Here is a 12,839-nt window from a genome sequence, read left to right on the forward strand (position 1 = left end):
ACCACATCACACAAAGGCAAGAACTAGATGGGATGCACTCTTCTGACTCACCGTAGCAAAATTTCAAAGAACTGTTAAACTGCAACCACTGCATTTCCCTGCCCCCTTTGAATTTCTAGATTACTACCAAATGCAGTACAAATAGCTCAATGCTAGTCTTTTTAATGAACAGAACCTAGGCCGTATTTAAGAAAATGCTTCTACGAGACTATTAAAAGTAAAAACACTCCAAAGAAAAAGAAGTGATATTTGACTTGAACATACCAGGCATTTCCTAGTTTTACAACTTGTGTAGGCGCGGGTGGTGCAGTTACTAATGTAGTAGGCTCTGTGCCGCTAGTTATTGATCCGTTATCTTTTGCTGCAAGTGCAATCATTTTCCTTTGCTTCTGAGAAAGTCTGATTCCATGAGAAGCCATTCTGCTGTGAATTGATATTGAAAAGAGAGATGTAAGATAAGTGTCCTTTCAGATGACTCACCTTTAATCTTGCAAATTAAACTGAGAAATGCTTCCTTTCTAGACCAAAATATTTAGTCTTGAATGTCAAAAGGGGAGCATATGGGAGGTGAGGGATTGGATGGCTGGAGACCAAAAGAAGGATCAATGTATATCAAGAATAACAAATAAAAGCATCATAAAACTATTTTTCATATAGATATCTATAGATGAAAATATGCAGAGTAGGAATCAAGCCTCTAAAAGAGACAGACTACCACCAGATGAAGACTATTTTCTAATTTTGTGATTTTTGAGACTGTCAGTTTAGCTCCCTTAAACCAAAAATATTCATGCATTAAAAAAAAACTTATACAACATAAAGGCATTTTTTTTTCTGTTTGTAATAATATTTTTTCTAAGCTATTTGAATTCTTCAGTCTTGGCTGTTTTGTTCATAGCTTCTGAATCTACCTAGCCAGCAACCTTTTACAAGGCTGCAGTACTGCTGTCCTAGCTCTCCTCTAATGCTACACTTCAAATTTCATGAAAGTCATCTCCAGTTCTTTTCCAGATGTTGCCAGTTAGGAAACACTAGGTTTAAACCACTGCTTCCTGTAAAACTACATTTGTCTCCCTGTGTCTTTGGGATGCTTCTCTGAGCAAAAAAGGAAGAATTGTCAGTATCAACACATGGATGCTGGGGTGGTCAGAGAATGTGAGACAATAAACAAACTTCAGGATGGATTACTTGCGGATCAGGACTGGTCTGGTCCACAAGTAATTTCCAAAGTGCTATAGACAAGAATTAATTAGCAATGAGAAAGCTCAGCAGAGCAGGTCAATGATTTAAGATACTAGCTTACCAGCTCGCTCTTTAATATTTTAAGAGCTAAAATATGCATTTATCAAGATCAAAATAAAGGGATAAATTTTGTATGCTCACAGCAAAACACCATAATGAACTGAAGTAAACAAAGCTGTTTAAAAACAAATATGACAGCTTTTCTCCTGCTTTTTTTAAACTCTAAACTGCCTGAACCACTAACTAAATTTATAGTAGCCTGGTCTATCACACTCTTCTTTTATAGATTTTGGTTTTTTACCAACCCTGAATTTGCCTTTGGCATGGTTCCACATTTCTGCATACTTTCTTCAATTTCCATGATAGTTCTTAGATCCATAGCAGGAGGGCTGGCAGGGCTAAATGAAAAATAAAGAAGTTACCTTACAAGGCACTTATTTTTACTTACATTCCACAGTTCCAGCCTTCACTGAAATCCTCTAAATCATACATAAGATTGGTAACCGGATGTATAATTCATTTCTGTTTCCTCAATTATGGGAAACCTCAAATAGAATGTTTCTGACAAAACTTTTATAAATATAAACACATTTAAGAGCACACCATAAAAATACTTTCAAGACTCATTATGCTATGAAGCAAAAAGATGTCAACTATGATTACTTAAAAAAAAACTGGATACCAAAATCCAGGGTACTTATTCCGTAGTCAACTGCTCATGCTAAGTATTAGAGAGGCATTGTTTGCAACTCTTTCACAAAGGCTCAATAAGATCTTTCTTTGAAGAATAGCATTAAATAATTTCACATGGCAAACAGAACACTCTTTGTAAAGTTAGAGCTCTTTACAAACAGCAGTAACATTCTCAGACTTTACTATCAGTTTCTTTTTTCATAAATGACCTTATTTTAAAACTCCACAGAAATGAGCATGAATTAAAACCAGACATTTCCAAGCTTTACATAAAACTATATATTAAAACCTGTGTACTTAAAGGCATTTGTAAACTAAGCTGTGTTATAATTAGATTTAAGGACGGGCTTTGAAATAAAATATAGGCAGCACTGCCTCTGTCTCTCCCTACATAAACCCAACTGCCATAGACTAACTAGCAAATTACCCACTGGGAGGTCATACCAAACCCTGTTGTCACTGCTCCTCCACAGTAGTTTAAGCAAATACACTACGGTAATAACGCTTTAAACATTCTACACAACAGTGCTGCTTGCTTTTGCCTGACATCACACCACCAATACCAGAAAAAGTGAAGAAAGAGTACAAGGGAAACCCATAAAGCACAGTGAGATGACAATAAAGTTCCCCTTCCATGCAATCCTCCAGAAAACATCTGAAAAGAACTCTTAAGATAGCAGATGAAGGTGGAGCAAGCAGACCTGGTTATGGGATGTTATTACCCTCTCTGCATAGACTAGGCTTGCACAAATACAAAGCGAGACAAAACAGGTTCCTAACAGACCCCGGTTCCTAAACTATTACTTCAGAGCTGCAACTTTTGATCTCTACATCTGTATCACCTGTATTAACAAAGCCCATCAGCCACAAAACAGCAGAGCCTAATAAAACTGTGGGAAATTATCACTATATGATTCCCTAAAGCCTTAAACTCTTCTCTATTCAATCTTTATTTGACAACTATCAGAGACAAGACACCAGGCAAGACAGAACTTCAGACTGTCACAGTAGTACTGCTCATTTTAATAAGCAGATACCGCTACAAATAAAACTAAAGTTTTATTACTGCATCAGTTAAACCTGTGGCATTGATTCTCGTAAGTCTAAAGGTATGCCTTAAAAATGTCAAAGTACAATGGTGTTCCTAATGGCTTCAAGCATGGTCTGATTCAAAAAAAACCTGCCAAGTATTTTACAAAGTGTTAACTAAGCAGACCTAAAAAAAAGACATTAGATGTCCAGACTGGCAGCACTTCAAATAAGTTAGTATATATATATATATGTTTGTTTTTTGCAAATTATAATTAAAAAATACGTACTGGTCTAATATAACTACCAAAATCTTTAATTTATGTGTCAAGTAATGTATGCTCCTTTTGAACAGCAGATAGCTTTTTAGCCTGAATATTATTAATATTCACTACCAAGTGCAGAACACTGAGTTAGGTAGGCACTACAACTATTACGTCACCTGAAACTAGCTGCTACCCAATTGGGAGAGCTTCCAGAGTTGTTTTTGGCATGGGGAATGGACTGTGGAAGAGACTGTGTCAACGCTGATGATCCCTTGTATGACTTCATATCCCTATTAGGTTGAGAAGGTTTCATACCATGATTGCATGCTCTGTCCTTCATCTAAAAGAAGACAGAAAAATTATGAAAAAATATTCTCACATGTAAGTGAAAAGATTTTAAAGGATACCTCAAAAATAGCAACAATGTAGTGAATGCCTGATGAGTCTGCTTCACACTTCACCCTGAATCATTTAAGTCTAAATACATATCTTGACAGTGGAAAATTCACTCAGAGATGTTCACTTCTAAAGTTTTAACATTTAACATAGGCACAATTCTCTCAAACTTATTTCTCTTTGCCAGTTTGGCTATTTTCCTCAATATTACTTCTGTCCAACTACAGTAGATGAAGAACAGCATGATTTTCCTGGAGTTTTTTTTACTTGGTTTTGGTATTTTTTGGATTCTGAACATTAGATTTGCTTTGCATGTTAAATTAAACATATAAAACTTTACATAATTGCTCTTTACGTTTGAAATTTTCTGAATGCTGCAGCATATAAAAGTTACTATAGTACCATGTGAATAAATTACCCCTAGATGATTTCATGAGGAATACTCAGTTTTATTTGCTTTATCAGATAAAAAAATAACTAAAGTTTTTACATCATTTTAAGGACAACAGATCTGCACAAGCACTCCAAAACACAAACTCTGGTTTTGATGGACTATATAAACACAAATAAATTGCCAGGAACAAGTAAATCTAACCTCAGCCTTCTCTGGATGAAATCCTTTGGTGAAGTCCGGGGACTGCAAGTCTCTGGGGCTACCCACTCCTGCATAACTGCCTTCAGAGTCAGATGTTAAGAGTTCTGGAAGTGATTCTACAGAGTTAGTTTTATCCAGTTTTACAGAGCCTAAGAAACAAAAAGAGGAAGTAGAACTATGAAATCATGAGACCCAGACTAAACAATGCTTAAAGAGAAAAAAATAAAGAAAATGGAAAGTTATTCACTCCATATGATCAATACAAAATAACCAGCGGTTTACTAGGTCCACTACACTAAACTGTAACAAGTATAAACAAGACCATCAAATATATTTTTCAGAATAAGATTACTCCCAATTTTGTTTCTGTCTTGCAGTTTTAGGAAGTAAGGCTGACATTTTCCTGTTGAAAATGAGGTCTTCTACCATCTTTTCAATAAAGAGTGACTAATTTATATTTTTTATTCCAGAAAAAAAAGAAAACAAAACAACACAACACACGTTAGCAGAAATGTTCCACGTATTAAAACCACATGGGAAAATGTCCATTAAGCTTATTTAATAAAAGTCATGTTTTCACAGAATCTGAATTTGGGGCACAACCTTAATATGACAAACATCATTTCAAACTAAATTTATTCTTAAGAATTCAGTATTAAATTCAAATATAGTGTTCATTAGAACAGAAATAATCATTGCAAGATTTCCTTACTGGAGTATAGAAATTGTACTGCATTGCATATTAAATTTTATGTTCTGGTTTTATACCTGAAAGGAACTCTTTCACACTGACCTGTGGAGGCTGGACTCTGAATAATATCTGATAAATTATATCCTCCAGAACTATTGGACCGTTTTCGTGGCTTCTTCTTTGCTTTATTTTTTGCTTTTTTGAAAAGGGCTTCCCTATTAAAAAAAAAAAACAAAAAAAACAAAAAGCAACAAAAAAAAACCAAGATGGATTAAAGCCAAAGAAATTAAGCCTCAAAAGTATCAGTGTCAATGTCAAGTTTTTCAATAAGCAGCAGCAGTTACACTTCAAGTATTAATACCTGGTCCTACCAGCCACTGCTAGCTGTTTCTGCTCTCTCTGCTTATGCACCGCCACAGCTATTCAGTTAATGTTTGGGGGGTGGGGAACATTTCAAGAAGATAAGAAAAAATTCTTTCCAATCTAGATCTAGTCTCTGGTCTAGTATACTACACAAAGATTTCTGCTGAGACAGTAGAAGACACAGCAGCTGCACAGGCTGGCACTGCCACCTAGGTCAGATTAAACCTGCTACACATCACAGCAACCAGCATAAAGCAAACTACATCTATGTCACTTTTTTTTCCCTTGATTTCTCCTAAATCAGTGAAGTAAAATAAAACTCCACAGTTGGCCTCATTTTCCACGCTCCCCAACACCATTACCATCAAGATAACTACTACAACTATAAAGTAGGTATGTGGTCATGCTACAAAAATGTTACATGTTCCTATATATGATGTTAGAAAGAGTGGAATCAAATAAAAGGCATTTTTCATTTTAACATAACTTCTAGAAATTTAGAATTACATGAATCAAAACAAGAGTAACTTTCAAGAACCTTATTTGAGAAGCTTTTTGTGAAATATTTTTTGTGAAATACATACTTATATTCATTCCTGAATCAATACTGTAACCTTACAATGCTTGGGGTTTGTTTAGTATTTCAATTCTGAACAAAAAGAGAGCTAGGAATCACGCAAAGGGGGATAAATAACATACGCAGCTCTCCTAGTTAAAAAGGTGATGAAAAATAGATACTTACTGAGAATTTTGTTCTATATTCATTTCTTCCCTTAAAAAGACAAAGTTCTCTCCATCTTCAGGTTCAAAAGAACTTATGTCAGGTCCATCTGGATAGGGTGTAATAACTCTCCTGACCATAGCAGGAATCTGTAGTTGTAAAGTCCGTTACATTAAGTTTCTCTTAAGTTGTATGTTAGCAAATATATGATCTCTTATAAAAGGACCAACTCAACTGTCATTTAAACACCTGTACAGATCAAGTCAATTACTTAACCAGCTTAAAAAATTAAGTTACATCTTTAAGCAAAACAGAACTATTTTAACTGACACTCAGACTGCACATTTCAGCTGCCTGTAACCCCTGACAAAGAAAAACAAAACAAAACAAAAGATTCAAGGTTTTGAAAACATTCATCTTGTACTATCATACAGTTAAAGAACACTGGATTATAACGTGCCTTGGCTTTCCCTTCATTGAAGTTCAACTTCCATATTATTTTTCTTACTGCTATTAAGATCTGTATGATCACCCTGAACTCTACACTGAAGAAGGACAATTTTCTTTCTTCTCCTACATAACCAATGTCACATGAAACAACATAAACAAAACCTGTTAAAGAGCAATTGTTAATTACAGAACATTAATATATTTAATGTGCATAATTAATTAACTTGAAGGACAATACTTTTGCAGCAGTGGCAAGCGAATAATGAAATATGAGCTCCATGAGTGGTAACAGCAGCAGCTAACCTTAGCTTTTGAGTCAGATGTTCCACATTCAGCCTGTCATCTAGTTCCACATTCAGCCTGTCATCTACAGATCCTGAACATTTGTATTTATTACTCCTCTGTTCTCATTTTAAACCTAACCAGCTTACGCTCAGGTTGTACAACTTACAGTTTTCCTGTAATAATCTGAAAGATCCTTTACAACTTCATCGCTTAAGATATCCAGAGTCCTAAAAAAAAAAAAAAAAGGAAAAAATAGATACATATAATCTCACCAGCTTTTTTTTTTTTTTTTAATCAAGTTAGCATTTTAGATGAGTCTCACCTACAGGCATTGTTACTTTTTCGTGGTGGTCACAGAGTCAGAAGGAAGAAAATTAACACAAATATAAAAGTAGTCAATGCTCTTGTTGTGAGGGTTAAACACACAGCCTTTCCATATAGCCCAACTTTACTTACAGCCACAGCTAATACAGACCTGCACAGCCAAGTTACCATGAACTAGATATTACCTATTTCTGCATACTTTCAAGTCTTCCTGACATGTATCTAATATTCAAAATCAATGCGAATTCTTCTATAAACCTCAGCTACAAGATTCCTTGATATTTATACCAAACAACAACACTACAGCAACAAACATTACTCAACAGAACTGTCTTGCCCACATGAACAGATCTCCTTGCACAAAACTGTCACAACTAAATTCTATGTGTCTCAGATTAAAAGTGCTGCTACATTTTCAGATTTTCCACTAAAATCATAGAACAGTTACAGTTGGAAAGGACCTTAAGATCATCTAGTTCCACCCCCCCTGCCATGACCAGGGACACCTCCCACTAAACCATGTCACCCAAGACTCTCTCCAATCTGGCCTTGAACACTGCCATGGATGGTGCATTTATCACTCCTTTGGGCAACCTGTTCCAGTGCCTCACCACCCTCACAGTAAAGAACTTCTTCCTTATATCTAACCTAAGCTTCCCCTGTTTCAAGTTTGAACCCATCACCCCTTGTCCTATCACTACAGTGATAGGCTACCTTCAGGTACTAGAAGGCATATAGCCCTAATTGTAGTATGAACGTCTGCATGTCCTTTCCAGGCTTAGGATGAAAGAAACCTGAATGATAAGACATAACTAAAATTTTATTCTTCTCTCCAAAAATTGAAGGTTAAAATGTTTATAAAGTTGTGAAGAGGAAAATTGCTAACAGGAATTAATTTCTCTGCCTATGACATAAGCAGAGCACTTCTGTGACACAGCAGTGAAGTGCTGGCATTCTGAACTGGTTCTGATCTCTAAGAGCTTCTATAGCTAAAAGGAAGCATGACAAAAAGACTAGGAGTGGAAGAGTGAACCAATAACAGAGATGAGGGTTTGTTTTTTTTTTTCTTTGCTTGGGTTTTTTGTTTTGCTATTTTTTCTTTTAGGGTGGGTTCTTTTAAATCTTTTCTAAGAAAGTAAGTTAAATCAGTGCTCATAAGGCTTGCTCTGAGAAGACGGCATGTAATCTGAAAGCAACTTGAAGCTCTGTCCAAAAGCATTGAGAGAAAGACAACCAGAGCACACCTTCAACTGATTAAAATCCTAGCTGAATCATTGTGGAAAGCAAGGGTAAATAATTTGTTCAGCCTTCACCACATACTGCTACAGTAAAGAAACTACCAGAAGGTAGGCCCATTCTCTTTGGGAAATACAGCAGCTGTAATAAACCTCCCTAAATTAGATTCAATTTGCATAGTAATTTGCTAATTTAGGCATCTTCAAAAACAATTAAAAAAAAAACAAAAAAAACCTGAACAAGATTAATGCCTAATGTCAAAGCCCACTGAATTCAAGAGAGGTTTATCCCTTTAATTCAGGGTCTTCATGCCAGATTGCAACATAAGGTTTTGTACTATAGAACTGGTACAGTATGTACAGATACTTAACTAGCTTCTGTTTGTCAAAAATGAGTCTCCCTTTGAACTACCAGCATTCAGTTGCATTTTAACATTTACCTGCTCCTATGAATTCTTCCAACCCTTTTCCCTTTTTGGCATGTTTGAATTTAGCAGCTAGAACATGACCACATTTGCTTTCCTACTTACCTCGATTCAAGCAAAGCTGCCATATTAAGTACTATGAACTGCAAGCACGACAGTTTTAACTGTTCAGCATTGTACATTGCAGAGAACTCCAACAGCTCAGCAGCATTCTTTAAAGTAACTGCAAAGAGGAAACACAACAAACTAAACTGGATAACGTGCTACAACATCATGAAGCAGTTTTTAAGCCCTATTGCACAGTGTTATTGAACATATTACTGAAAAATATACTTCATTCCCAGAAAAAATGCTAATGCTCTAACATTACTAACATAAACTACAGCAAGCTCCATGTAACTTTGTAGCAGTTTGAATTCAAGGGCTTTTTCACAGAAATAGAAAGGCACTACCTACAAATGTATCAGTTTCAATATATTGAAACTCAGCTGTCTAAAAAAGGGGAAAAAGAAATTTAAAATCAAGTTTCATGTACAGCATAAATAGTTCTTTAAGCTCCAAATGTTCTCCTTTAGCAGGGAGAAGGAAAAAAAAAGGGAGGTAAAAGGGGTAGCGGGGCAGGGAGAGAGAAAAAAACAAAAATAAAAATGGATGTAACTAAGAAATGCCAGCAAAACTTGTATGCTGACTTCCTGTATCAAGCTGGACAGCAACACTTAGCATTTTCTAAAAGGGACAGATCTTCATAGTCAAACAGAAACAGCTCTGTGTCAAACAAACAACAAGAGAATTAGTAAAATTAAATACAAGAACAGAAATAGAAACAGAACTTACTTTATCAAGTTTTAAAGAAGTTTGAATTCAGTGAATAAAGGTTTTATAAAAAATTCGGTTGTTTTAGTGGTTTTGGGTCTGGGGTTTTTTTTTTGGTTGGTTGGTTTTGTTTTTTTTTTATTTTTTCTTTTTATTTAAGAGCATGAGATGAAGACAACAATGCATAAGGAAAAATCTGCTAACCTAAAACATCACCCAGACTAAAGAAGCAACTGTTAATAGCTATGCAATGAATAGCAAAAGGTAATTAGAGCAAGAGAATAATAAAACAAATAATGCTGTACTGAAGAACTCACATTTTTCTGCAATGGCTACTTCACAGATTTCTTTGAGTCTGGATATAAGAAGCTGGTCTGCCACAACAAGAACATTACATATGAATTCCACATTTTGAGAATCTGGAAAACAAAGCATCACATAAATGGTGTGGCCAAGTCAAAAGCAACTATAACATATACAGCTTCAATGAGATTTTACTGCGGGACAAACATAATGGTTTCTCAAATTTTGATGGGATTTTCACAGCACAAGGAATAGCTTTGAAGAACACACAGTTTTTCGAAGCAAGAGGGAAAAGGAAAACTGCAGTTTGACAAACTAAAGAAGAAGTACAAAAAGGCCTGGGGTACAGGCATCACCTCAAAATTTAAAGCAAAAAATCACAAAAAAATATTGATTTTCTATATAAAACTGCAAACATATTGAGTTTCTATTTCTAAAACATAAAAATTGCAGGAGGTACAGTTGAGCTGAAAATATATTAATGGCACCTTTTATTGCAAGAGCTTCATCTGTATACAGGTAATCTACAATTATCTGTAGAATGTCAGAATGTATTGGCATTTCCAGAGCTGAACAACAGGAAGCCTAAAAGGCAAAGGGTGAAAAAAAAAAGAGTGAAAGAAGCTGACTACCTGGAAAAAAAACAGAAAATTAAGAAAACAATTATATTTAGCAATTGACTGAGACTGAGGGTCACATTTTCAAAGCTAAACAATTTTTAAGCATTTGCACAAAGTTCTTTAATTAAGAACTGATTGTAGCAAAGCAATTAAAATTTGCTTAAACCTGAATAAATATCCATGAAATACTTCAGTGTTTCATCAGTCTGAGCTTCTTCTCTAACAATTCTCCTTGATTATATTACTTTACCCGCAATTGCCTAAAAGTAGATCTGCAGGAATCCCCTATGCAGGTACTGAACTGCTTTACTTTCAAGGTGAAAGATCTAGTGAAACCACAAGTTCCCATGCAATAATAAAATGAAACTGGCCATTACTGTTAATGCCTGAGAAAACAAGGTCCTCTGCAAACTCTCCATTTGGACAATTCAACCATTAAGGCAATGCTTTTGTATGAACAAACTTTAGCCATTAAACCATGTAATTCTCAGCATTCAAGCTTATGCAACATCACTGCTTAACAAGTTTCTTTTGTTTCAGGTGGCACTGAAGCAAACTTCATACCACAAAACTTCTTCTGCTTTAGAATGTGCTACTGGTACTGATATATTTCCCATCTGAAGTTTAAAAAACTTACAGACGTTTAGATTTTTCTATACAACATCTAGAAGACTTGATTTACAAAATATTTACTTGTGAATTCAGTATGATTTAGACTTACTTACAAAATAATACATAACTTACAAGCTAAATATAACTGATACACAAATCTATGATTCATATGGACATTCAACACTTTAAAAATACAGTAATACATCAATCATTTGTCTCACATGTTTCAGATATATTTCCTCAGGGATGACTGAGGAAAAGGCAGCACAGTAACTTAGAGGACAGCTGAAGTTCTGTCATTCAGCAGAAGAGAACTTCCAGTACTTTGCCAGGTTCTTAGATGTACATATAGCCAAAAAAACCATGAAAGTTCAGAAGACTCTTGCACACTGTTTCAGCTTTCAAACTCTAAAAAATGCTTCTCCATGTACACCTTTCCTCTCTTTACGCAAGCATTATTAATTGTATTCAGACACTTAAACAGAGGAATTTAGTGAGATTACGATGTCCAGGAACAACCAGAACACTGACACACAGCTAGCAAATAGCAACCAACACAAACAAAAGATCTACACCTTTGTAACAGCAGCTGGTGACTAAGTGGAACAGTCACAGAATCATGTAATAGTTAGAGTTGGAAAGGACCTTAAGATCATCAAGTTCCAACCCCCCCTGCCATGGACAGGGACACCTCACACTAAACTATGTCACCCAAGGCTCTGTCCAGCCCGGCCTTGAACACTGCCAGCGATGGAGCATTCAACTTCCTTGGGCAACCCATTCCAGTGCCTCATCACCCTCACGGTAAAGAACTTCTTCCTTATATCTAATCTAAACTTCCTCTGTTTAAGTTTTAACCCATTACCCCTTGTCCTACCACTACAGTCCTTGATATCCTTTATGTCACCGACAGTAAAAATCAACTAGAGATTCAACACACTGAATCTTGATTCTGCTGTATCTTTTTCTCACTACATATGAAAAGCTACTCCATATGGTATACTATTTAAGCTGCAAGAACTTTAACACAAAGAAAATGAAAATTCATCCAATGCAGTATCCCGTAAGTCCAGCACCTTTTAAAAATCCACAAACTAACCCACAATAAACCTCTAAAACAAAAGTAATAGTTTAATTTCCTTTGACAGATGCTATTTATTACTCTCATTTAATACACAATCTCAGTAGTACAAATATAGAGTAACCAAAAATGAGGGGGGTTTGTTTAGGTTTTTTTTTCTTGCATACAGGATCCATGAATCCAGCCTTTAAATTTCCCCAACATTTAGGATGCATTATACTAGGAAAAACTGAAAAACTGTCACTTATTTGATGCAAAAAAACATATGACCACAACTGTTTACTGGCAAGCTTACCTCAATCCATGAGCTGCTTAACATGCTGTGAAAATAATCTGAAAAGAAAGGCATTTCAGTTCAAGATGCAATAAAATTTCAGCTAAAAAAAGACAGTATGACTTATATGTGTATATATGTATATATAAAAATACACATACCAAGTCTTGCACAAAGTACACACTTATGACATGGGAATTCCTTTCCATCTAAAGATTTCAGGGTCACATCGCAGAGGTATGAACTAGAAGATATTTAATAGAACTGTGACTATTCAGAAGAGCCACAAGTTGTAAACTCTACAAATAAATTCTTACTTTAGCAAGCTATGATTTATCCTTTAAAAGAAAACACACCTGAAGTTTAACAATATCATACAAAATGAATCTAAAAGTACAGGTATGACAGTTTAAAAAGAGAA

The 12,839-nt window shown here is 35.3% G+C and overlaps 1 protein-coding gene across 3 annotated transcripts in view; it reads right to left on the bottom strand.

Annotated features, from left to right (window-relative positions):
• The window catches only part of IBTK (inhibitor of Bruton tyrosine kinase), a 57,926-nt gene that overhangs the window by 16,928 nt on the left and 28,159 nt on the right, over positions 1-12,839 (bottom strand). For 2 of the 3 annotated variants that reach the window (XM_062608266.1, XM_062608265.1), the window contains exons 14-25: positions 12,580-12,662; positions 12,440-12,477; positions 10,320-10,416; positions 9,846-9,947; positions 8,821-8,938; positions 6,898-6,958; positions 6,018-6,145; positions 5,015-5,127; positions 4,222-4,370; positions 3,407-3,570; positions 1,548-1,640; positions 265-423 (exon numbers count right to left, since the gene is read on the bottom strand). In XM_062608266.1, the coding sequence (XP_062464250.1) occupies positions 265-423; positions 1,548-1,640; positions 3,407-3,570; positions 4,222-4,370; positions 5,015-5,127; positions 6,018-6,145; positions 6,898-6,958; positions 8,821-8,938; positions 9,846-9,947; positions 10,320-10,416; positions 12,440-12,477; positions 12,580-12,662 (1,305 nt within the window). The remainder of the gene's footprint in view (positions 1-264; positions 424-1,547; positions 1,641-3,406; positions 3,571-4,221; positions 4,371-5,014; positions 5,128-6,017; positions 6,146-6,897; positions 6,959-8,820; positions 8,939-9,845; positions 9,948-10,319; positions 10,417-12,439; positions 12,478-12,579; positions 12,663-12,839) is intronic. The other variant, XM_062608267.1, reaches the window with a different exon arrangement.

This window comes from Pezoporus occidentalis, unplaced genomic scaffold (assembly GCF_034315485.1).
Source record: "Pezoporus occidentalis ecotype Australia unplaced genomic scaffold, CSIRO_AGI_Poc_V1 ctg13, whole genome shotgun sequence".
Classification (NCBI taxonomy): Eukaryota; Metazoa; Chordata; class Aves; order Psittaciformes; family Psittacidae; genus Pezoporus; species Pezoporus occidentalis.